The sequence below is a fragment of the Sinohyriopsis cumingii genome, chromosome 12, assembly GCF_028554795.1.
Source record: "Sinohyriopsis cumingii isolate HCF-2022 chromosome 12, ASM2855479v2, whole genome shotgun sequence".
Taxonomy (NCBI): domain Eukaryota; kingdom Metazoa; phylum Mollusca; class Bivalvia; order Unionida; family Unionidae; genus Sinohyriopsis; species Sinohyriopsis cumingii.
This window is the reverse complement of record NC_142972.1, coordinates 14,293,762-14,320,646: the sequence shown is the minus strand read 5'-3', so window position 1 is coordinate 14,320,646 and position 26,885 is coordinate 14,293,762. Positions and strand designations below refer to the sequence as shown.

General features: G+C 35.2%; 1 protein-coding gene across 1 annotated transcript in view; it reads left to right on the top strand.

The window, feature by feature from the left end:
* LOC149786024 (E3 ubiquitin-protein ligase rnf213-alpha-like) overlaps positions 1-26,885 on the top strand; it is a 358,391-nt gene that overhangs the window by 133,268 nt on the left and 198,238 nt on the right. Inside the window, exons 32-35 of the mRNA XM_089978099.1 lie at positions 8,922-9,081; positions 13,371-13,447; positions 14,739-14,868; positions 20,579-20,686. Coding sequence (XP_089834225.1) covers positions 8,922-9,081; positions 13,371-13,447; positions 14,739-14,868; positions 20,579-20,686 — 475 coding nt within the window. The remainder of the gene's footprint in view (positions 1-8,921; positions 9,082-13,370; positions 13,448-14,738; positions 14,869-20,578; positions 20,687-26,885) is intronic.

The window sequence follows — 26,885 nt, the reverse complement described above, 5'->3', positions numbered from 1 at the left end:
CAACGGATTGTGAAAACGCGAAAGATATCGGAAGAAAAATAATTGGTAAATTTACTCAAGGAGGATCAGTTGATCATAAACACAGACACGCTAGGTTATTTATCAATGATGCTGAAATGGATTTTATTATTGCCGATACAGTATCGCGTGGAATATTTTGCAATAGAGAAAATATTATTATTGATGGAGAAAAATTAGGAACCGTGATAACTTATCTTGATGGAGAGTCAGCGCAGTATACTCATTTAAGATCATCGATGCTCGCTTATGTGAGTATTAATTTACTGTCGATGATAAATAAATTTGCCGATATCGCGGTAAGAGTTGCAACGGATTCATTTTATATCGATAAGAAATATCAGTGTAGGTTGGAAAATTTAATCACTAATGATTCATGGGGAACTTGGAGAATAAAGAATGAGGATATTCTAGATTATTGTGAAGACGCTGATGTAGAAGATTGCGATAAGTTTCATAAAGACCAATGCGATGAAGTATCAACGGCTGCATCTGCGTTCGATCCGATTTCACGAAACAAATTCGTTTACCTAAATGGTCCTGGCGGTAGTGGTAAAACCACACGAGCGATAAACTTATTTTCAAACTCTGATATGATAGTGTTAACTCCAACTCACAGGTTAGCAAGAGAAATAAAGCAACGTGGCGTTAGTTCTTGCACGTATCACAGTTATTTCAAGTATAGTGGTGGATTATGGGATCCGGCTCGAATGGGAAACAAATATATCAACAAGATTATAGTATTTGATGAAATTTGCACAGTAAATTTAGTTATACTAAAATCATTCCTAAGTTGGTTGGAAGAAAAAAATACTGCAGTGATAATGTGCGGAGATCATGGTCAACCTGATCCTATTGATGGTGAATCTCCTCATAGATGGCTCAGAAACTTTGTGGATTATTATGAAGAGATTGATGCCGATTATAGATCTAATGATAATTTACTAACTGAGTTTAAAAAAATGATTCGATTGCAACCTAATAAGTTTCAATGTGATGTGATGAGAAAAATAATTGACGAGACTTCGATGGATAATTTTCTATCCTTGTGGCGTCCAGATCATTTGATTGTGGCTAGCAGAAAAATTGTTCGTGATAATATTCAGGAAATATTATTCAAACTTCATTATGAGAAATTTCCAACGTTGCCGGTACCATTATGCTATAGGCCCGCTGATACTAGAAAACAAAATATTAATGTTACTTTGCCGTGCGGAGAAGAAAAAATAATGGTTTTGAACGATATTATTTTCGTTGATATTAATCTTGTCAATGATGCGATAAGCGCAGAAAGATCGCCGTGGAAACTTGGATACGCAGCAACGATTCACTCGTCACAGGGATTAACAGTAGATGGTCAAGTCTGGATTGTCGATGATAGAATTTCCTGGTCAAATTTAGTTTATCTAGCCGTGTCTCGAGTAAGAAAATTATCTCAGTTGGGTAGGATTAGATTTCACATTAACGACGACGGCGGTAATTGAGTATCATTTGGAATTACTTGTAGTTCCTCTTTGGTAAATCCTCGTTGTGGTGCTAATGAATCTAGAAAATAAATTGCTGGTCTTCCTGATGATCTTGTTACGGCCGATATTTTATGTGTTGTAACACTCCAGTTTGGATCGGTTGCTCTTTTTCTGCCACCTTCAGCTTCTCCTTCTTTATATAAATATCTAACCGTGACACTACCTAACACCGGCGAAATTATTGAACTTCGCTTTAGTGGTATATTTGTTTTTGTAATTGCAATTGCGGGTTTCATTGATATTGTTCGTGTTACTTCGTTATTTAGTGCGTTAATCACGTGAGGTAATCTTGTTACCCAATCGTGAGATCGTTTATCTTGGATAAATTCGCGCGCGTACTGATATCCGAATAATCGTTCTGCAAGAGTTTTATTGAATCTCTCAACGATAGCTTGATTGTGATGAACACCTACAATACCGCGACGGATTTTAACATTATTCTTTTTCATCAGTGAAGTAACCGCGCCAAGAAATTCTCGACCTGGATCAACCTGGAGAAGCTTCGGCCATGTTAATGGAGATCGTGAATAAATTTCGCTAAACGCCTTAGCAATATCTGTTGCTGTTTTATTCGATAACGGTTCCGCTTCTTTGTACCTACTTGCAATATCAACAACCGTCAGAACATATTTGTATATAACTCCGTCAACGGTATCGTAAGGAAGAAACATTAAGTCGGCTTGATGAACTTCATTAGGGACGCTGACAGAGAAACTCGCATATGGTATTTTCTTAGGCGGAGGAAGATAAATTTGCCAAACAGCTTGCTTTGATAACCATGATGCAGCGGTGGAGTGTTTTACTTTTGCGGCCTTGGCAAGTTTGGCAATTGCTGATTTTCCTTTCCAAAATCCTCGCGGAGAATAATATATCTGCTCCATTATAATTTACCAGCACCGAGAACTAATTTACCTTTCATTGCTCCTTTTATCAACCAAGTTGCCAATTTTTCTTTGAATTTTTTATTAGGTACTGCGTCTATTGCGTGAATTAGCTTCACATCAGCGAGATGTCGTTGTTCTAAATCTCCACTGCGATATGCGAGATCGTGATAGTAGCATGCGTTATCAATAGCATTTACTGGTTCTTCGCCGGGATTTGGTTGATTATTATTATTAAGTCTTATATCTAGTCTTGTACCAGGTCCGCAGTAATTGTATCCTGGCAAATGTTTCTCTCCGGGATATTTTGCCCAAGGCAATCCTGGCAGATTTTTCATGGAGGCGGCAATGTCTCCTCCGGTTCTTCTATCTTTTTTTTTACAAATCTAAACTTAATTATCCCACAAACCGCACATTCTCCCTTGATTGCATTTCTGTTGTTGCGCGTAACGACTTCGATTGGATTTAGCGTAGCAGTTCGAGTGCGACACTTAACACAATATGAATCCATAATATTCTAATAACATGAATGTAATTGATTTTTCAGCCACGAAAAAACGCGAGCAAGTAAAACACATCGATGCATTACCAAATTCGATAAGAATGATAATCATTGGACCATCAGGGTCTGGAAAGACACAACTGTTGTTGAATTTGATAATGAGATGGTTAAAATGGGATAAGTTGTATTTGGTTGCGCCGTCTGTTGATGATCAGCGATGTTATCAGGTATTAAAAGAATTTAGCGATAATACTGAGGATGGCACAATAGAATTTATAACGGATATCAATGAGGCTCCATCAGTGGAAAGTTTAAATGGTGATGTTAATAATCTTGTTGTTTTCGATGATGTGATGCTGGATAAGCAAACTAACCCAGCTAGGATATTCTCGCGTGGCCGACATAAGAACACCGATGTGATTTACGTGACGCAACGATATACGCAAATTCCGAAGGTTATTAGAGATAATTGTAATATTTTATCAGTTTTCAATGGCGTTGATACTCACACGCTGAGGAATATCCATCAAACTTGGTGTAACGGCGATATGGACATAAATAAGTTTAAAAATTTCTTCAGTCACGCACAGGCAACACCACATGGTTTTGTCACGATTAATCTTCATGATCCGCGTAGTAGGTATCGAGTCGGTCTTGATCAGATTTACTCATAAAATTGCAACCCAAATTCAATTATGGCAAACAAATTTTACAATACCCCCCCCAAAAAAGCTGCCTTTTTTTTATGCCTGAAATTGCATCTTGGGTTGAAATTTTGCGGATTATTTTGCGTAGGAGGCTTTATTTTTGAATTCTGAGGTTTCTACGGAGAAATGTTTGGTAGGAGGGTTAATTTAGTCTGTGCCAGGGGGTCTGTAGAACTTCCCTGCTGCTAGGGACAGCTCCTGTTTTCATTGCCAAGGACAGGCTTCTGTTCATTGGGTATCAGTCTTCTATAATGAAATACCTGTCCACTCTGGAAACCTCATCTCAAGGTTGTCTACAAGACCAAGTGTAAGCTCTGAAGTGGTACTTAAAAAGGACTAAGCTGTTGTACCAAGAGATATCATGCCTCTTCTTACCCATCATTGAAGGAAAGGACAACATGCAATCACATACACTTTAATCCTGGGTTATTCATTTTGCATATGGGGAAATAATACTCAAACAACTTAATTTATGTGCATTTCGACTCATTAGATTAGGACAGAGTCCACAATTATTTGAGTGAAACTGTTACCTAACTGATCCCACTTTCTCTAGCTTTTATCTCAGAGATCTTTTCTCCCAAAAGGCTTAGCTCCACCTGGTAAGACCTGCATATGTGGTACATGAGGTTAACTTCCTGGGTCATAAGTAGCAGGCTTCATGATTTCTGCAGGATTAGAGGACCAGAGATTGCCTCTCTGTGGTAAGGGTTGTAACTCCCTTCAGTCCTCTTACCTATTCTGCTATGGTATTATTATCAGTTAACATAAATGAAAAAGAAGACAGTTTTTTTCTAGTAAAATATGTTTTTTCAGTATTACCAGTACCCATCATAATACATGTATGCCTTTTCATCCTTCATGGAGTTACATCCGTAGTGAGAGCATGCCTCCCACTCCAGTAGAAACCCAATCATTCAGTGGATTTGGCACCAATCCCTTATCAAGGGGAGATCACTTTAAGTGCCTCCTAAGTTGGCAGATAACCTTTAGCTACAAGTCTTAGCCTGGGAGGGCTGAATTTGCAAAATAGTAGTAGTGCTTCTAAAGTATTATGATCAGATAGGTATTTCTGAAGAAACAGATTTTACTAGAAAAAAAAAACAACTGGTTTCCCACCATATATTAACTATGCATGCCATTCTGCTTATAACATTTTAGGTTACATATACAGAGGATACATGGAACAAAGAAAGAACATATGATTATTATGGCACTAAATCAAAATATGAAAACAAATGAAATTAATTGCTGGGAGGAGAAATTACCAGAATTTCTCTGAATGAGACTTTTCATCTGCTGAAACTGAGTGACCTCAAAATACCCACTTAAGAGAAAGGAATGATGGGAATGAGAGTTGAGATGAAGATAGGATTGATGGATCATTAATTACAGAACCTATGTCAACAAGGGGCCATTTACAGGACCAGAAAGAAACAAGCCCAGCAATGAATTTAGACCTGAATGCAATTGAATGTGACTTTTCACCAGCATTTGTGATTTACTGTATTGGAGTCTGTGTTTTATTCTGTTTGAATATCATTCATGGAATTTTACGTGGATTAATGGACTACTTATTACTAGATGACCAGGATTAGAAAGTAAATCACTTCTTTGCTGTTCTGCATGAACTATTTTATTCCTGTTACATGATACCAATATGTGGATGATTTTACTGAGAACAACTTTACCAAATTTTAGATTAACTGAAGGTATGCAAAGCAAATAATAAAGAAATTTTTCAAGCAAACCCCTTTAAAAATGAGTCAAATATTGTCACTAAGTCTTAGGAATACAGACACTGATAAAGCTCTCACTGCCTTTGGTAGTACCTCTACCTGTATGCAATTGGGAAGTACCTTACAACATAGCTCAAAGGATTATTAGAGGGCTTTTAATTAGTGCTTTATTACATTGGTTGAAACTTGGCTAAAAGTAATGTAGACCAGAAGGTCCTTAAAGCAAACATAAATCATGGGCCCTTAATGGGATCTGTAGACACCAACAGAAAAGTGGCAAAACAAAAGGAAATATTAAGTAACAAATTCAGTCTATAACTGTTAAAATATTTATGGTTTCCACTTATATTACTTGTAGTCCCTTTGCTGAGCCCCCATTTCCTCCAGTTTCAGTTTTAATGGGTGGTTTGTAATTCAAATATCTCCACATTTCCCATGCTTTTTAAATACACAATCAAGATTTTTATTGTAAACATGTTTTCTTTTCTTGCTTTCATTGTTCACTAGCAGGTAAGACACAGCATAAAGATTCATCTTGTATCGAGCATTCTCATTGGCCAGTATTTATTCCATTGTTATGAATCTTCAGTTTTTGAACAGTGAAGTAAAGTACATACATAGAACATAAGTTTATAACTAACGTTTTCAAAGGCTGGTAAACACTGCTTGCTTTGTAGAGGAGAGCTATGTACACATATCGTAAACACTCTGTTTCCGATATGTAGTTGGTTATAAATGTAAATGGTGGGAGCTGTGGTAGCTCAGCGGCATTGGTACAGCATTGGACTCCTAATCCAAGGTCATGGCTTTTATACTCATCAAGGCCTTCAAAAAGGCACTTACCTTCCATTTTCTCAGCATGATATAACCAATAATGTGTTAAAAATGCCCTTAAAACTAACCAACCAAATCTATGAATGTGAAAAAAATGTAAATAATATTAATCTGATTAAACAAAAGAGAGCAAAATTGGAAATAACAATATAAATCTCAAATTGAATGAAATTTGTCTACAAATGATTACCAGTACTTACAAAAAATCCTTGGGATGATGATTAACAACAATGTGCTGGATGAACACATCCATATTTCATAAAGTACTTTCATGCCTGCAGTTATTAAGCAAGATAAGACAATATATATATATATATATATATATATATATATATATATATATATATATATATATATATATATATATATATAAACTAAACATAGATCAGTATATTTTGAAAGCTATATATAACCATACCTACCATATCTAAACTACTTTATTTTTATTTGGGAAAGCTTTTTTGACAAGAATATTTGCAGATTATTCTGATTGTTAAATAGAGCTTGCAGACTCATCCAAGATAACTCTGAAAACATCCCAAATGCAATAAATGATATTAAAATGTTAACAATAAATAAAAAATATTTTTGAGAAGGGCTAAATTTGTACACAGTTTTAAACAATATAGCCCCAGTATATCACAGTGAACTATTTCATGCTAGAAACATAGCAACACTCACAATTTAAGATCAAATTTTGCTAACCATCTTTCCAGTCTAAAACCAATTAAAAAGCTTTTTAAGAAAAGTTCTCAAATATTTGGGATCACTAAATTGGAAGAGAATCCCAAAGTAGATTAGAGAAAGTGCAAATATAAGTGCATTTAATTATAATTCAATTCAGCTGATGAAAAGTGGCTCCCAACCCCTAAGTTGTGACCCAAATCAGGGTGAGGAGGACATTCTGTAAGGTCACGGAGGGTTTTCAGGATTTTATTTTAGGGTGGCAAATTCTTACAAAATGTGGAAACTGGGTTGATAGGCTTATTAAAACAATCTTTTTTAGGGTCATGGCCAAAATAGGTTGGGAGCCAATGACTTAAAGTGTACATTTTCAAACCTTCCACTTTGTTGTGTTACTATTTTTGTACATGATTTACCTAGTTGGAGCATGTTTATGTGTAATTTTATGTCTGATATATCCATATGTAGATTTAGCTTTTTATTGTTTGATTTTCATGTTTCTTTTCTTTTTAATATGAACTTTGTTTGTGTGCGTGTTTTCTTTTTCCTCTTAGAAAGAGGAAAATATGTGTACTATATACTATGTAAATATGCATATAATATACAGTCATAGGGATGACAAGTTCCATGCAACTAATTGTGTCACCTATTTTAAATAATGTTGTTTATACTATTATTAAAAATCATTGTATTGCTACTCCTTCTGAACTGATGGTATGTCAGCATTGGTTTTTCACTTAACCACTTATAAAGTTATGTAGTTGGCCCAAAATGAAAAACAATATGGCTGCCTTGGTAGCTGTATTGAAACCTTCTTATGGCTACTTTGTAATGATATACAGTTCATATTGAAACACTTATTAAGATATGTGGTTAGTATTAACTAAAATGATGCTTATATACATTTTAAAGAAGTGTTATGGCATGACCTTTTAGCTTTTTGTACTTCATGTTTACATTTATTTCACAGGCTTTATCTTCCTACAGTTTTTATGCAGTTCTTTATACGTAAATTTTTAGGAACATTTTATTTAATCGGCACCATACAGCCCCTATCCCAGGCAGGTTGTTAAACCATTGTGTATACTGATACATGCTGTTACATTTTAGTATGCATAATAAGATGTATTAGTATACATAAGGTTTAAACAGCTTGTGGCCGAGTGGCCTAAACCATTCACCTTTACTGATCACTGCTGTCTCACCTCTGTCTGCATGGGTTCAAGTCTTGGGCTTGGCCAATGTGGGTATATGAGAAAGTTGCCATTAGCTTCCTGCAGGTCGGTGGTTCTTCCCTGGGTTTTCCTGGGTTCTTCCTCCACCAGTTATACGGGTCACTATATATATAGCTTATCTTGCACTGATAAATGGCACTAAACCCAAAACATCTTGGCTTTTCCTTCTGAATAAATTGTTGTAGGTCAGAAGCCATGACTATGATTTTTGGAATACTTTTATTTATTTTTTTAAACATTTATTTACTTGGACATAAAAATAATATGTTTCTTACCAAATTCTTTATGTTGGAGTTTCTCTGAAATATCTGAGATATTTTCATTACCCAGCAGGTAAAAAGAATATAAAGAGAGAAGAAATGGATTTCAGGTAGATTGCTATAAATTCTCTTTGGAGAGTAGAGCAACACTCTCTTCAGTGGACTGTTGTGTATTTTTTTTAAATGGAATTGATTTATATATTTTCCATCCTGTGTTTCAGATGTTGGCATATCTCGACAAATACTGGGTTATGCATAGGAATTCCACGAGAGCCAGGACTCTGGTTCATTGTGTGACATGATAAAGTAAAACACAGTACTTCCCCCACCTCCAAAGACTACCTTTTTAAGAGATCACCTGTTTTAGAAACCACATAATTTTAGTTTTTATATGATACGTAAAAAGCTAAAAACCTGTCTTAAGAGATCTCTTCTGGGTTTCCATAGGTGCTCTCTTTTGTCAGGTTCCACTATTTTGTAAAAACTGGTTATATGACTGGTACAGTATTTGTAATAAAGTACTTGAATGTTTCAGCCTAATGAAGATGATCTACTCCTTTGTGGAGCAAACCAACAAACCTCCTTCATGGTGGCAGCTTCTTCATTCCATAAAGAGAAATTTTGGTGGACTGGACACCATCAACCCTATAGAAACATTTGCCAAAAGATTGACTATGGTGGACCAAAGTGTAGAGGTTTGTGATGACATGTCTTTATTTTACAATGAAGTTTAGTTGGTTCTTTTCCACATTGTTGACTTAGTTGTGATTGCTTATTCTTTTAATGGCAAAGTCAGAAGAAATATTTCCTGATGTTGAAGAAAGACTTGGGAAGATAGTAAACAGATTACTTGGGCAGCTTATATTTGGGAGTTATTCTATATAATTATGGCTTTGTTTTTGTATGCGATTAGCATTAGTATATTGATATATTTAGACAGATTATGAATTTAAATTTACAACAATGGCAAAATGAGTTTAATCATTCAGGTAAATTTAGATAATTATCATAAATAATAATTTATATTGGAATGTAACAGATATTTCTTTGTTCTTGATAATCATGAAATTAGATTATTATTCCAACTGTACAGCTGGAGAATTACCTATTAATGGTGTTGTGTTGAAACAACATAGTCCTCTTTTAATCATTTTCTACAATGCAACAAAATACTTTTAGAAGTTGTTGATCAAAACACAGCCAGCACTTAAGGTTCTCACAGAAGTACTTGCACGTATCAATTTGAAGGTCAGTTGACTTTTTAAGGAAAATGGGAATTACAGAAAAGATTCTACAAGTCCTTAAATCCATGTATGAAGGAGGAAGAACGATGATGAGAAGCAGTGTGGGATGTACAGTGGGATTTAAAATCCGAGTTAGTGTTCATCAAGGATCTTGACGGAGTCCATTAATGTTCATAACTATAATGTATGCCATCAGTGAAGTTGCTAGGTGAGAGGTACCATGGGACATGCTGTACGCTGATATCTGATTGATTCAGAAGACTCTGCAATGAACCCTCAGACAAGGTTCATCAGATGGCAAAGTGCCTTAGAAAGTAAAAGTCTTAAAATCAGTGCTAGCAAAATAGAAACCATGGTATGCTCAAAGATTGAGGAACTCTTGCTAATCACTGACATAAAAGGAAATGTATTGAATCAAGTGGAGACCTTCAGGTATCTTGGATCAGTAGTTAAAGCTAAGAGAGGATGCAAGAAGGATGTCAAGCAGAGGATCAAGGCATCCTGGCAAAGATGGAAAGGCTTATAAGGTGTAGTTTGTAATTGGAAGATGCCAGTCACAGTTAAAGGAAAAATATACGAAACAGTGATAAAACCAATGCTGATATATGGAGCAGAAGCTTGGTCACTAAGGAGGAAAGAAGAAGAGTTCCTGGAGAGAACAGAAATGAGAATGTTACATTGGGTACTTGGGATCTCACTTACTGAAAGGAAAGAAATGAAGACATCTGCCAAATAGTTGGAGTAGCTTGTATCACAGACAAGGTTCTAGAAACCAGACTACGGGCATGTGAAATTGAGAGAAGTAAACAGATGCATCGCAAGAATCATGAAGGCAGAAGTGTAAGGACAACAGAGCCAAGGACAGCAGAGGAAATGATCGATGGATGTAGTACAGTAGGATCTGAAGAAATTTGGATTCCGTGTAAATGATATTGGTGACAGAGCTGAATTGAGAAGGAGAACTCATGTGGCTGACTGTCTATTGAGAGGGATTGAGGGATTAACATCCATAAAAGAGAGAGAGAGATGATGTCACTCTTAGCTAACCCCCTTTTATGTGGAACGATGGCAATTAGCTATTTTAATGCTAAAATTGAGCTTGTGAAGGTGGGATTTGTATGGTAGTGGTAGTTCTTATATGATATTATCCCTTTACCTCATGCAAGCACCGTTGGATGCTTCTACTCGATTCGCATGGAAGTGCCTTTAGATGCCTATACTCCATTCACATGGAAGTGCCTTTTGATGCCTCTACTCCATCCGCATAGAAGTGCCTTTTGACGCCTGCTGTAAACATTGGCAATTTTTAGTGGGTTTTTGTAGCACCACCTTCAGGGAAAAACCCCTAATAGATACCTCATTCATTGCTCAGATCATGTTTATGCTCTGGTCGAAATCTGCTATATAAACTAACTGGGTCATATTCTCCACTCTCAAAAATGGAGGTCGCGGATTTTGTTCAGTACATTTCACAATTAGAATCACAACTATGAAAGCTTCAATAACTTTGGTAAAGGCTCTAATATTGAAGTAGGTAGCAATTAGTTTTTATAAATTATAAAATTCAGATGACTTAGTGATGTAGACGCAGAAAAAGAACTTGTAAATTTCGAGTATGAGAAATGGCAGCTGTGGTTGGTCACGCAGCTTGACTGACTTGACGGTGAACAGTTCTCTCAAGATTTTAAAGCACATAAAAAATTCTTACATGAAAAATAATTACACAGCTATAATGATCTGACTTTACTCTTAAATTTTTCCATACATAATAAATGTTTACCAAAAATGTAAAATGGTTAAAATTGCTGTTAAACGTAACATACACTACACTACTTAATAGTTGGGGCCCTAAGAGGCAGAGTGGTCTAAAGCGCTCTCTGTTATGGATCACTACCACCTCACCTCTGTCTGCGTGGGTTCGAGTCTAGGATTCGGCCAGTGTGGATATGTGAGAAAGCTTGCCAGTAGCTTCTCGTGGGTCAGTGGTTCTTCCCAGGGTTTTCCCGGGTTCTTCCTCCGTCATTAATACTGGCCGCCATGCATAACCTATCATGTGCTGAAAAATGGTGTTAAACCCACAGCAGCAACAACAGCTTAATAGTTAACAGGCAGGCCCATGTGTATGGAGTCGAATAGGTAACAGGTGTTCTGTTTACAGTGCACTGCACTGGGTAACTTAACTACATGTGTATCAGAGGGCTGAAAAGACGTACACTCCATGAAGTAAAGGGTTAAGATCAGTGCTGTCCAACCTTTTTGACACCATGGGCCACTGAAAAATGTTTTTCTTGAAGCCGAGGGCCACAGCAGAAAACTGAAAAGCAACAATTGTATAGCTGCTCGAGCTCTGATGGGCCATTTAAAATCAGTCCATGGGCTGTGGGTTGGACAGCAGTGGTCAAGTAGTATGCAAGAAATATTTTAGGGGCCCCGAGTGGCCGAGTGGTCTAAAGCGCTCACATTCCGGATCACTGCCATCTCACCTCTGTCTGCGTGGGTTTGAGTCCAAGGCTCGGCTAGCGTGGGTACGTGGGAAAGCCTGCCAGTAGCTTCTCGTGGGTCGGTGGTTCTTCCCTGGGTTTTCCAGGGTTCTTCCTCCACCAGTTATACTGGCCGCCATGTATAGCCTATCTTGTGCTGAAAAATGGCGTTAAACCCTAGATCAACAACAACAAGAAATATTTTACTTTAAAAAAAATTGGTTTCTCCACTCTGTAAGGAGACAAAAGGTACAAGATGACAGTTACCATGTTTTCTGTCTCTCCATCTTTTGATTTCAGCTTCTTTAAGTGACTCTTTCTCTAATTTACATTGGTTAGATTTTGTAAAATCTGGATTGAAAACTTGTATGTTTACCTTTAGATTTGATGGAAATTGTTTGCTTTTATTATTGGTAGCTTATCACAATGCAATTACTTGTTGATGTTTAATATTATATAGTTATAGACTTTTGTTAAGGTGAATATGAAGTTTATGAACCAATAAACTTCACATTGACTGACTTGAAGCAAAGGTCTGTATGATAGGTTTGCTGGTTAATACCATTTTAACAATTATCACAACAGAGGTTTTTCATTGTTTCATTACTTGATTTCATTCATTGATTTAAAGAAAAAAATTGCAGTTTATTTTCTTTAAAATTTTACAAATGCCATGTCAGCTGCTTGACGTTAAAACTTTGATTTTGTGATGTCACATAAAAGTTGAGACATAATGACCATGCAGTATTAAGTATGACCATGTGACATGAATAAATATGACATCTTGTGACATTGTGCCATCTAATGAAATGGGAATCATGTCATAAGGTTAATCCATGAGATTAAATATTGGTTTTAAAATGAAAGGAAAAGGGTACAATCAGAGCAAGATAAATGGATTATTGTGCTAATACTTATCTGGAAAAAGAACATTCATGGGATCAGAACAGAAAAATCATAAGATCGGCAGATTCTGCAGGTTATTTTATTTTCTTTTTCAAACATTATTACTGGAAATTATGTGTACCCTTATTTCTGAATATGCTTATATTTCAATTTGTGGTTTTTTATCAAATTAAACAGTATCACAAGTCTTTGTACATACTTTAGTCACTGCACATGAAATGTTCCACTTGATACATTGGTCAAAAACTTAGAAGTCAAGGTCAGCTATTGTGGTGACAGGTGGGATGCTATGCTATTTGACACAGGTCAGATGATTTTGTATTTTATATTTATATAAGTGCACTTTACTTGCAGCACCAAGATGGGGATCCAGATTGTACCACTAAAGGCCTGATTCAGGCCTGTCTGCATAATACTAACAATACACAGAGGTTAGTATTCACTGCACATATACTGTGGGTGGATAAATAATTGTGTCATATTTAAAATACTGGATTGCTTATTAGTCTCCTTTTTTATACATATAGTGTCAAATTCAGTGTTTCATGTTTTTTTTAATAGTCATAAAAGTTGCAGAATTTTACCATACTACTGTGACTATATCTTCCTCACAGAAATTCCTTTTGTTATGACTATAGATCTTAAAATATGTGTTATGACTCTATGGTCTTAAATTAAGTAACAGGAAAAAGCAAAACCAACAAGTTTTGTAAAACGTAACAACTTAACAACTAATTTACTTCTCTAATTTATAAAATGAAAATTTAGGAGGAGCTTTCCATATTATGAATTAAATCCAAAATAATCCTAAAATGTTCTACACAAGTCCAAAAAATTGAGTGTTCTGAATGAATTCCAATCTGAATGTGCTGATGTGCTAACAGTTTTGATGTAATCACAATGGTATTGTCCAAACCTCCTTTGAATAAATTCACAATAATCCCAGAATAGTAGCTTAGTCCTGAGTCAATGAGCACTTTGTAATTCCAGTGAATAATCCAGACAAACGTTTCCTCTCAAACTATTTCTAATAACAACATTAAACACACCTGCAGACTGATATTAAAAGAAGAACATAGGAAATAAGAATTCATTAATTTTCCACTTATACAACCTTAGATACACCCACAAGGCTCTGGATCACAATTGACTTATGTCACAATACTTTCAAAGTAACAACCCTCATATCTCCATATTGCAGTATTCTACCACATGATCCAACTATCCAACCAGAATTTTCTCCAAACTCACAAACAGGTTTATTAGTAATATAATAGTAAGGGTCGTTAACACATGTTTATACCTCCCATGCAATCTACAAGCATGCACCAAAAGTAAAAGACACAATATAGATATACATATTAAAAGACACAATATAGATATGCATGACATATTAAAAGACAAAATATAGATATACATATACGTAACAGAAGAAAGTGAAACCAACATTTTAAGTATAAACCTTTAGAATTACATTGTACTGATTTGCATATACTTATATAATTGAAGTTTTATTCATAATAAAGATACTTGTACAAAATTTATCATGTTTATAGAGTACAGCCTTATGGTAAACAAATTTATGTATTTTTAGCGAGAGTCTGTACCTGTTACCTGTTGTTGAGCACAGTCTTAAGAATTCCTTTCCTTTTTTTTTGTAAGAGTTGGTTCCTGTTGTTGTTGACTGAGCAGAGTTTTAAGAATTACTTTCCTTTGTTATAGCGAGAGTCGGTACCTGTTGTTGTTGACAGAGAACTATGGAGCTCTTACCATTTTACAGCAACTGATTCCTACCAATAATATCATCACCATATTTGGAAGTAGTTTTCCCAAGGATCAGGAATACACCCAGGTACAGTAGGTTGAGAGAGTGTGTGCTTCCATATATGTATGCATGTGTTTTTGATTGTGACAGCCATGCATTGACCAGACTGTCCAATAGATCTAAGATTTTGACACAGGAGTTATCAAATATCATTATGTCAACTTGTCTTTGATTTGTTTATCCACTAATCTGACAGATAAACATCTGAATGAAGTAAAATTCATGTCAGCAGGTCTAGTTTACTGATTGTTTTGTCCGACAGTCATAAATGATGTTGTCAGCTAGGCCTAATTCAGAAGTGACTAGATATAATTTACCCATTGTTTCTTTTTTGGACAAGCTATAGAGGTTCCAGCGACTCAGCTTGTTTGACCATTATGTTTTTTGCAGATGTTTAATAATAATAATAATAATAATAATAATAATAATAATAATGCCTTATTTATAGAGGGTGACTCATTAGTCAAGGACTATTATCCCTTGAGGCCCTCTTAAAGAGAGTATAAAAATGCACATTATATGAAGATAGCAATAATTACTGTTTATTTTAACATGTTTAGTATTAAAATACTAAATTTCATTAGACACTCTACAGCCACAAAACATGAAGAAAAAAGAAGAGGTGTGAAAACTTATCTCCTGGATTTTTTATTAAAAAACCATGACATCAGTTCCTTACACCACATGGTTTGTGTCACTGAGTGTCAGCACATGATACCTTTACAACAACATTTTTATGTTAAATTTGACAGATGGTGGGATGTGAGAAAGCTTGCCAGTAGCTTCTCATGGGTCAGTGGTTCTTTCCTGGGTTTTCCCGGTTCTTCCTCCACCGTTAATACTGGCTGCCGTGTATAGCCTATCACATGCTGAAAAATGGCATTAAACCCCACAACAACAACAACATATACATGGCTGCCACATTAAATTTTGGGGAAAATGTCCAGCAGGAGCAACTTTAAAATTTCATCACTCCTGATATATATCACGGATTTATGAATATTGTACTGTACTTGTTAAACCCCTGCCAGAGAAAAATATATTGAAAATATGTAATTATTCATTCCAGGTTATGTTACTTTAGTTTTAGTATCATCTTTCTGTACTACACTAGTTTTCTATCAAAATATTTATTTATACAACTGATATTTTTTGTGATAACTATTATAAATAATTTTGCCCATCAGCAGCATTTTGGACTACTCTTTGGTTTTTAAATTATTTTATGGCAACACACAGACTTGTTAATCTAAACTACATACTGTGTTTCTACTTGTCTTTCATAACCTTTATTACACACAGTTGATCCATTTAAGATATAATTTATTTTGGTGCTAAAATGTGAAGATTAACATGTTTGAGAATTTTTTAACATTGTAAAAAGCTTGCAAAAATAAAGCAATGCCAGATCTTATCTTCCAGAAGACAGATTAATCCACTTGATCTGCCTGTGACTTTTGTTTTATAGTTTTTGACTGAATTAATAGATAGAATTTTAGGTTATAGCTCTGTAAATACACCAAGACCTTTCTTCATTTCTTAGTCTTACTTCTCAATCCACTCTGAACAATAATGTTTTACTTAGGAGATTCGTGAGAGGAGTGTTCACTGCCAAGCATTCATTCCCAAAGTACTTGCAATTCTGGGATGCACAGTTAATATTCCGATATTTTCTTTCTTTACAAGGTAAGAACTAGTTGCTCTTGCAGGAACTTGCTATGAAGTTAGCCATGCTGCTTGCTATGTTAATAGGACAGAGGTGTCAGACACTTCACCATTTGCAGACAGCATTCAATTCATTGTTAACATTGTATAAATACACATTCCATCCTTGCGGAAACAGTCTAAACCAGGGCACCATGTGGAACCTTTTGTTTTTAAATCTGTAAAGACTTTATTTAGAGAAGGTAACTCAGTTACAGAACTAATTTACCTTGAGAAATTATGTTGTTAGTTGTTTACAGTGATACTTGCAATGGAATGAAGTGTTTACAAAAATTCTGAAACAGTTTTTCATCAGCACACATCCCCATATAAAAATGTTGCCAGATTGGTCTATATCAAACTATATAAAGACTGTTTTGAAAAAGTCTGGTATTGATATATCTGTGTTTTAGGCTCATAACACTAGGGCTGTATCTGTTTCTGTCATTGCTAAAGGCACACAGTCAGGAACAATTTAATTGAACCTTTCTTAATCTAAGGCACCCCCCACAAGATTGGTGCTACCATGGTTGCCTTGTCATACATTAATAACATGGGGGGAGTGTAACTCAATGATCTGGCTTTTTGAAATTTGGAAATGGAGTAGAGCAAAAGATATTTGGCTCAGTGCCTATCATCCAACATGCTTTGAACAGGACAGCTGATTTTCAATCATGCAAGTTGAACTTTGATTCTGAATGAATCTTGCTGCTTGTAGTTTTTCAGAAATTATAACTCTAAATTTATGATATCTAAATAATTAAGAGTTTTTCCTCTTTGCTCAGAAGGTTTTGCCAGAAGCATAAGCAATTTTTATGATAGGAATTTCAAGGAAAGTTTATGAATTGGTGAAAGCACTGTATGTATCTTAGCACAATATCAACATCCCCTGTGACTATATTCTTGGGCAAATTAGGTGTCATTTGCTAAGTATCATTTAATTTTCCAATCTTAATGGCAGCTGAATGGGCAAGCACTTGTACTTTTGGAAAATTCTATAATAAACCTTTTACACACTGGAGTGAATTCAGTAAAATGGTCTTATCAGCATCCAGAATTTCATAACATTGATGTAATGTAATGTGTATTTTTTATCAGTGCAGATTTTTAAAAGAAATAAAATAGCAAAAAGTAATTTTAAGATCTCAAACCATTGTGTGTAAATAAAACAATTAAAGAAAGTACAGTTTTAATATTTTGATTAATATGTTACATAAGAATTAAACTTTCATACATATTGTCATCCTGTTAAAATACAGTTTTCTAGAAATGTTTACAGTCAACATGGTCAAGTAAAATCAATTGAACAACTGTTTTTCTGTAAGAGCAGTATTATATGAATCTGAGTATCTAATTACAATAAATTGGTGCAAGTGAATTTAATGTTAGAATGGGCACAACAATATTTATTGAAAGGTCAAATTATGAATAAGCAGTTTTGTTCCCATTCTTCTGTTGGATTCTGAGTATTATCTTTTTATTCAGTATTTCATGATGAAAATTGACTGCAGTCAAGATTTCAAGCGACACATTTTGTAATTGAAAGCATTAAATGTCTTAAATGATTGATTTACTGTCAAGGCATGTACCTGTGTGCATATTTGACCAAAAATTAATTTATGTCAAATATGTATTGATTCTTACCATTGCCTTTGTTTTCATTCAAATAATTTAAAATTTATGGTACTTAAGTTGTAACTGTCAGTCAGTTTAAAAATTCTAGCATCTCAGTTGCCACCATCAGACAATTTAAAATTTCTAGCATCTGAGTTGCCGCTGTCAGACAATTTAAAATTTCTAGCATATGATTTGTCACTATCAATTTAAAATTTCTAGCATCTGGGTTGTCACTGTCAGACAGTTGAAATTTCTAGCATCTGAGATGTCACTGTCAGACAATTTAAAATTTCTTGCATCTGAGTTGTCATTGTCAGACAGTTTAAAATTTCTAGCATCTGATGTGTCACTGTCAGACAGTGTAACATTTCTAGTATTTGAGCTGTCACTGAGACAATTTAAAATTTCTAGCATCTGAGTTGTCACTGTCAGAAAGTTTAAAATTTCAGTCATCTTAGTTGTCACTGTCAGACAATTTAAACTTTCATGCATTTGAGTTGTCACTGTTGGACAATTTAAAATTTCTTGCTTTTGAGTTGTCACTGTCAGACAATTTAAAATTTCTTGCTTTTTGAGTTGTCACTGTCAGACACTTTTGATATTGTGCATACCAATACAATTTTACCAATGTAGTCTCCTAAGAAATCCTAACCTTGCATTTTCCTAGTTTTTTTTCCTGTAACCTTTAATAACCTTTTGTCCATGCTCTGGTCCTATTAAATTCCTATTGGACAGTTTCATAGTTGCCTAGGAAAGTGGTAGGATAAATAATAGGAATTCCTTTTCCTAGGAATGCCCTACCAACAGGATATGGCAGTTCTGCCTCATTGTTAAGAATGGTGAAACATTACGTTTGTAATGTCAGAATCATATTGTTTTACCAGTTAATGTTCAGACATAATTTTTATTTATGTACAGACACAAATGCAGCTCTGCAGTGATAAGACAAGAAAAACAGACAAATATGATTTTCAGAAAGATGGTGAATAAATTGCTTGTAATTGGAAATATCAAACGTTTGCAAATACATGTTTTCCAACTTTACAATAGCAGTAAATGATATTTTGTAACATCTTACTGAAAACAAGTCAAACGTCAAACTTGCCCAAAAATATCAATTGCCTTACTGAGACAGTCTTGTAAGGGTAGGCAGGTTTGGATCTGGAATCTTTTGCTTCACCCTAATGGGAGGACAAATACATTCAGGCTATTTTCCACCTGGAAAAGTATCAGCTATTCCATAGCAACAGGTGAGTTTTACATCATTAAAATTACTTTCCCCACCAAAAAAAGAAACTACATTTTTCTCGCATTCCTGAACAAAAATTGAAGTCAGAATAGCATATTGTGTATACTGCTGCAACTTCAAAACAGCAAAACACTCACTGAAAATTTCTTCACTTTAATAATAATAACAGTAATAATAAAGAGGACTTTGTATAGTGCCTAATCTTTAGAAGCTCTAAGTGCTGTACAACATTAGACAACACCTCTAACATAAAAAAAACATATAATGATATGATTACAAAAGACAAACACCATGAAATTAGAAAACATAAAAACATGCTGAAAATATTTAAGGTAGGAAACATTATTAGATCTTTAAGTTTGTTCTTGCAGTTGAAATAGGTGAGTTTTATGAGCACTCTTGAATGGGATCACTGTGTCTTTGTGTCTACATTCAGTTGGCAATTTGTTCCACGTTGCTGGGCCCTGGTATGCAAAAGAATGTTGTCCATTTGACTTTGTTTTCATAGTGAGAATAATGAGTATACGATTGTCAGAAGAGGAGCATAGGTATCTTGCTGGTGTGTACACATGGGTGAGGTTGGATAGGTATGTTGGACTGGAGTCCATTAGTGAAATGTAGCACAGAGAACAAAGTTTGTGTTTGATTCTGGATTGAATGGATAGCCAATGTAGGGTACAGAGCAGCGGGGAGGTGTGCTTTGATTGTGGTGCTCTAAGGATGATCCGAGCAGCTGTGTTTTAAACTTTTTGAAGTTTCTGGAGTAGATATTGAGATAAACTAGACAGAATTGAGTTACAATAGATTTTAAGATAGATTTTTTTTAAAAATTAGGTTCATACTGAAAAAATCTGTATGATTTTTGGGGTGTAATGCCATTTTTAGCAGCTGATAGGCCATATGTGGTGCTCAGTGTTGGTGTTGGAGGAGGCTGGGAAGAACCACCAATCCTCAGGATGCTACTGGCAAGCTTTCTCACATACATGCATTTGTTGAACCAAGACTCAAATTCCTTAATGCCTGAGAACATAGAACAGATTTTGAACTCACTGGCACAAATACTATAATTGTGTTCCAGATAATGTTTGCATACCAACAGACTGTATTATCTGATTATTATACCTGTATTGGAATTTACTTATTTCTAAGCGTATATTTGCATTTCAGATTTGTCGTAACATCAACTGCATCAAGGTGTGCATGGAGACAGGTAACACAGTGGTGCTGCTGAACCTGGAAAACTTGTATGAAAGTCTTTATGATGCTCTCAACCAGGTAAGTTGAAAAATTAACTTAATTTCATAAAACATCAAGGTGGGAACAAAAGTATATACAAAAGTCCATAGTCATCAGGTAGAATTGCTGCATCTAACCCAAAAATTTGGCCCCCAAGCGATGTCAGAAATGCTGGATTGGACAACTAATTAAAACTATTTAAGAATTCCCTGACATATTGGTTGTATTTTCAGAATAATCTTCCAGAAATGAACAAATCTCCCAGAAGTCTTTCCCAGAAATATGACATGTCTAAATTGTCCAGATTAATGGAGTTTTAATGTGATTAAAAATATACATGTAAAATATCATAATGTATTTTCATCCATTCACAATGCATTCTGAACTTACATGGTACCATACATTTTGATGATACATGACATTTTGTATTGCCATAGTGACATGTGGTTTTCATTAAATGACTTCTTTTCCAGTCTGGTTGGTCCTAACTGAAAATAGTGCTGGTCTGACATTCAGTATGGCCTTCTGATGAATAGTTGGTGATACAGTAACAGGTTTTCAACCAAAACACTTCTCATAATATCTGGTTGATATGGATTAAAAACAATGCTGTTTGACTTCCAATTTGATGGCCATGTTTGTCATCTATAAAATCTTTTATCACTACTCTTTATGGGATGTCATATTGACATGGAGTTTTCACTTGAAGGCTGAAGACTACATGTAGATGGTCCAAATTTAGATAAATCTCTTAATAGCAGTTTCTGATGAATAGATGGCCATACTGATATTAAAAAGAAAACAACACTTCTTTCTTGCAGTATATAGTCATTCCAGTATTAAAATGATACCTTGATGGCCATCCTAAAAGTCTTTATATGGCTCCTTCTGAACGGATGTTTATATTGACATGTATTAATTAGACTTTATGTATGAGTGGAATACCAGAGATATTGTAGGGTGTGGTCACAATAGAAAATGTATCACATAAGAGAATATTGTCTAACTGATTTATTGTATGATCGCACCATTCTTTCTGAATTTTATTTGATCATCTGATTTTTTTGTTGTTTATATAGGTCACATATGCCTCTTACCTGTCTTTTTCTTTAATATTGCTTTATCAGTATACATGACATCAATCATTTTCAACTGCTACATGATCATGTTTTTTGTCTTTTTCAAATTGCCAACATTAATCATATGTACATATGTTGAAAAATACCATTATTTCACCTTCTGAATGAAAATTGACTTGAAAGTGCAAAGGTTTCTCACAGTGCAACCATTATTTACCTGGAAAAAGCTACACTGCTCTATTTTCTAGAACATATTCATATTATTATGAATTTTGTGGAATTTATACCTGTAAAATATTGCCCAGATATGTTAAACTGAATATACAGACAACAATACTAGGGCGAGTGTCTGGATCAAATTTGTGAAGTAATTGTTAAGAAAGTTAGTTTTTGTTTTGTTTCTTCTTTAGTGTTCTCAAAATTAGATGTTTTCTTTCTTTGTTCATGTACAAGATAACATATATAATTTCAATTTTAAATGTCCATTACATTTTATTTTCTGTATCACGTTCATTAATTTGTTCAGTCGTTTTCTCTCACATTGAAAACTGGATTTTTCCTCATTGTTTCTTTTTTTATATGCACAATTTTAAGAATAGCATGATAAATATGAGCAGTTGTTAATGTCTGCCCTTTATATTAATGTTGCATCATTTGAATCTGAAAATCTTGTCTCTCTGAATGAGATGTATATCTATTTGGCTGGATACAGCAGGCAGTGTCTTATGTCATTAATCAATATCCCACTTGGCAGTGTTCCTTGATAGAATACCAGCTACTGGTGTACCTTGCCCTTGGCCTTGGGTTACCAGATTTTAGAACATGGGAAACATATTATGAGGAAGCTGCCATCATACAATAAGGGGTTTTAACTAAAGCACTGTAGGAACATGTAGCTCATTCTGTATTAAATTGGAGCTCATTTAACATGGTTCGAATAGGTTTTGAAAAACCCTTGAATTTGATATCTGGTTTTGGAAAACCATTTTGGGGAAAACTGAGCATTAACTGTCATTTTAATGCTTCATTTTATTGCATATTACATTTATTCAGATACCTTTGGTGTTATCTCCTGTCTTGTGGCTAGATTGTGATATTTTTTTACTCTAACTTCCCAAAGTGTCACCATCAGTGAACCATTTGGTGCAACTGGCAGGTGAAACATGGTGAACATTGACTTCATTGTTTGCTTTAATGATGGTGTGAATGCATGTCCAATTGCAGAAAGATAATGGATTACAAATGCTCAAGGTTAGAGAGTTAAAGGGGGATAAGTCCATGGTAGCATGTGCTTCATGTAATAAGTTCATGTATTTAGGGAAAATCAGGGTGAATGCCTTTTCTTCACATATGAGAAGTGAAACAAATGCCAATCATTTGCAAGCACTTTGGAATTCTCAGAAAAGTCATTTATGACTTTTGTGAAGACTGATTCTGAGTAAAATGATATGAGTCAGCTACAAATCCCCTCGTCCCTTCTTTTCAGCTGGTGAAATGAAAACCCATGTTTGAGACAGGTCTCTCTCTCTCAAGCTATCATAGTTAAAGCTGATAATTTCACTGAGAATGCAGAAGCCACAGGGCAACTAACATTTACTATTCAGTCAAACTGTATTAGGAAAAGATCTAATGGAAAGGCCAGGGAATTAAATAATCTTGAAGAAATTTTTTCGTAATATGATAGTGTCCCTGAAAACATAGAATGCTTAGATTGGACATGTCTTTTAAGGTATAATACAGTGATTTAACATTAGTATACATACAGCTGAAAAGTGAGTAATGGCAGTAAATTATACTGACAGTGCCTTTTTATACATATATTTCGAGACAAACTTCATACTTTATTTTGTTATTTTTAAGATGAATTAAAGGCAAATACAGTCAAATAGGTTTTAGAATTTAACTTGAAAAGTGTAAGTTAATTTAAACAGAACCTTGGAAAAAATGTAACAAGCACTTACCTGCCAACCTCCTAGACAATATTTGGGGGCAGGGTCAGTGTTCGTGACCCCAAAAAGCAATGTCTTGCAGTTATTTCTGCGTCTGCATTGCTGTGAGGGAGTGTGAATCATGTTAGTCAGAAAAATGATTTGCAACTGCAAATGGCAGATTGTGCACTGCAACAAAATTGCAGACGAGTACTTAGCTCTTGTGACATGGTCTCTCCATGATTGTTTAAACATGTTAGTTACTTAGGGGATTGAGCTCTGCATTCTTGCAGTGTCTTGATGCTGGGTGTTGTTGCTATGTTGACAGATGTTGTACACTAGAGAAAGAGAAATGTCAGTATGGTGCATGCAGTATGTGCATAGAATAAAATGCTTCTCCAATAATAATAATAATAATAATAATAATGCTTTATTTATAGAGGGTGACTCATTAGTCAAGGACTATTCTCCCTTGAGGCCCTCTTAAGGAGAGTATAGCAATGCACATTATATGAAGATAGCAATAATTAGTGTTTATTTTAACATGTTTAGTATTAAAATACTAAATTCCATTATCTATTAGAAACACATACATGCTCATGATATCTTTTCTTAAATACTCTAATTTTTTAGCAGATTTTACATGTAGTGGAAGTTTATTCCACAGAACTGTACCAGAGTATTGAAAACTCTTTTTAAATTGCTCTGTTCTTGGTTTTGGTATTAGAAGGTTTCCATGTGATATTGATCTCAACTGGTATTGTGTTGAAAAAGGCCTGAATAAGTCCTGAAGATACTCTGGTGCAGTTCCATGTAGACATTTATATAAAAGAACTGCCTTGTGAAAATCTATCCTGTAATATATTGTGAACCATTTGAGTGCTGTAAATACCGTATTTTCCCACATATATCCTGCGGGTTATACCAGATTTTACAAACCCCGTGGGGGTGTGTGTGTGTGTGCGGGTTATATAAGGGTGCGGGCTATATCACAAATTTTTTACACATAATAATATTTCAATATATTTCCCTGGCGACGAATTCACAAAAATCATCCATCTTCTTCTCCCAATTCTCGGGTAGACGTTGGCCAATGGTCGTTCGTGTTCTGGCTGACAATTGGTTCCTCTTCATAAATTTATATACCCAATGCACTCCTCCTTTAAAATCATCAATGTGCTTCTCTGCCGCCATGAGTTTGGCCTTCAGTTTGATGGCAACTGTCGAGACTGGTCGGTTGTTTTCCCGCTGGGCCACGATCCACTGCTTCAGGTCAGCTTCAAGGTGAGGCCATTTTGCTTTAGGTCCGCGACGAGCATGTTTTCGTGGATTCATCTTCTCCTACATTCCTTTTTCTTTTCTCCAACCTCGGATTACACTCTCATCAATATCAAATTTTCTGCCTGTGGCTCTATTGCCATGCACTTCAGCATACGCAATGGCAGTTAGCTTGAAGTCGGCTGTGTAAGACTTTCGTTTTGGCATTTTTTAAATTAAACAGAAAGAAATTATTTAAACTGGAATCTACAGTTAAAAAGAATACAAGATTATTTAGAAATGTCTACGTTTATGTAGCCTGTACTTGAGGCACAGCTCCTATAGACAGCCTACGCGCACAAGCACTGTGTACCGAGCCTGAATACCGGTAGTTAATTGACGTCATGCGAGCTACATTCGAAATTGACAATTGTGGCATTCAGCCTCAGGACCTCACACCATTGCATATCCGGCTCACAAGTACCTGGCTTCAAAATTCAAATCTGCCGGCTGCCAGCCGGAATATAGTGGAGGCAGGGTGACTAACTTGAACTGATGCAGAGGGATGAATATGGACCAGGGCCGACTGACTTGATAGCGTAAATACAAATTTGCATGTTGGGCGGGTGAGTGAAAATGTAGTAGTTGTAGTATCGTTCGTCATCCACGTGTGAGCATTGACGAATTCGGTCCTTCTAAAAACAGTAATGGTAGACAATGTGAACATACACAAAAAAGTTCATCAATCTATGGTTGCGGGTTATACAAAGGTGTGGGTTATGCCAACGATTTTTTACACAAAACCCCAAAACCTGCGGGCTATATGAGGGTGCGGATTATCTGCGTCTGCGGGATATATGCGGGAAAATACAGTAATGCTTGATCACTCTCTCATTGGGAGAGAAGGAGGGAGTCGCCAAGCTGACTGAACATTGTGTTTCCATAGCATGACCATTTTTCGACATCCACAGTTAAAAATTGTGTTTTGCACATGATGTGTCATGCTATGGTAGGTTTGCAAGCCCTTAAAAGGTCATTGCAAAGTCCTTAAATTTGGTGCTTAGATTTATTTGTGAACCATTGATCTGACCTCCAAGATGACACCGTACTGGTTGTTAAAAATCTTGGTATCAATACTCCTCTTGCATGAATGGTGGCTGATATGGTGTTTTCACTTCTTACAATATTTTAATTGGTTCTGAATGAAAATGATGCTGATCTGACCACCAACATATCCACACCTTTGTGAAGGAGTTTTGAAAACTGGATCTAATTGACCTTGTGGTCAAGTCAAATATCATTCCTTGCATTTTCATACTTCATTTTGTTTATGAACACGTGAATATTGATCAGGTTTTGTATTTAGATGTATTCCATTGAACAAGTTGATAGTTATCTGACATTAATTCAATGGTGAAAGATTTTGACTCTGGTTTTTAGCTTTACTTGCTTGTGAGGATAATAACACAAATTTAATGGCTTTTTATCAAACCCAGTTTGTACCTTGAGTGATACGGCTTCATTACCTTTTTTGACAAAAATATTACTAACCAAACTTTTTGCATGTGGTTGTATTTTGATATTCTCAGTGATATTCTATCAATAACCTAAGGTTGAAGCTTAAAAGTTATGACAAACACTGTAATACTTCACTTTTGGATCTCTTGTGAACACACTCACTAACACATGTAAGAAATTTTTTTTATACTAAAGTTAGCATGTTGGAGTTTCTGCAGTCTATCAGAGATGTTTTCAATACTCAGCAGTAATAAAGAATAAAATGACAAAAGTAACCAACTTATTGTGGATTGTAGAAAATTCTTTTCTGCAAGTAAAGTTTAAGTCCCAAGGACGGAGTCTTGTTGCCAGCATTTGGTTTGGAATTTCATGGACTGATATATTATTATATACTTAAATGTAAAATATAGACTTGTTGCCAAAATAATTTTGATATTTTTTTATTCCTATATTTTT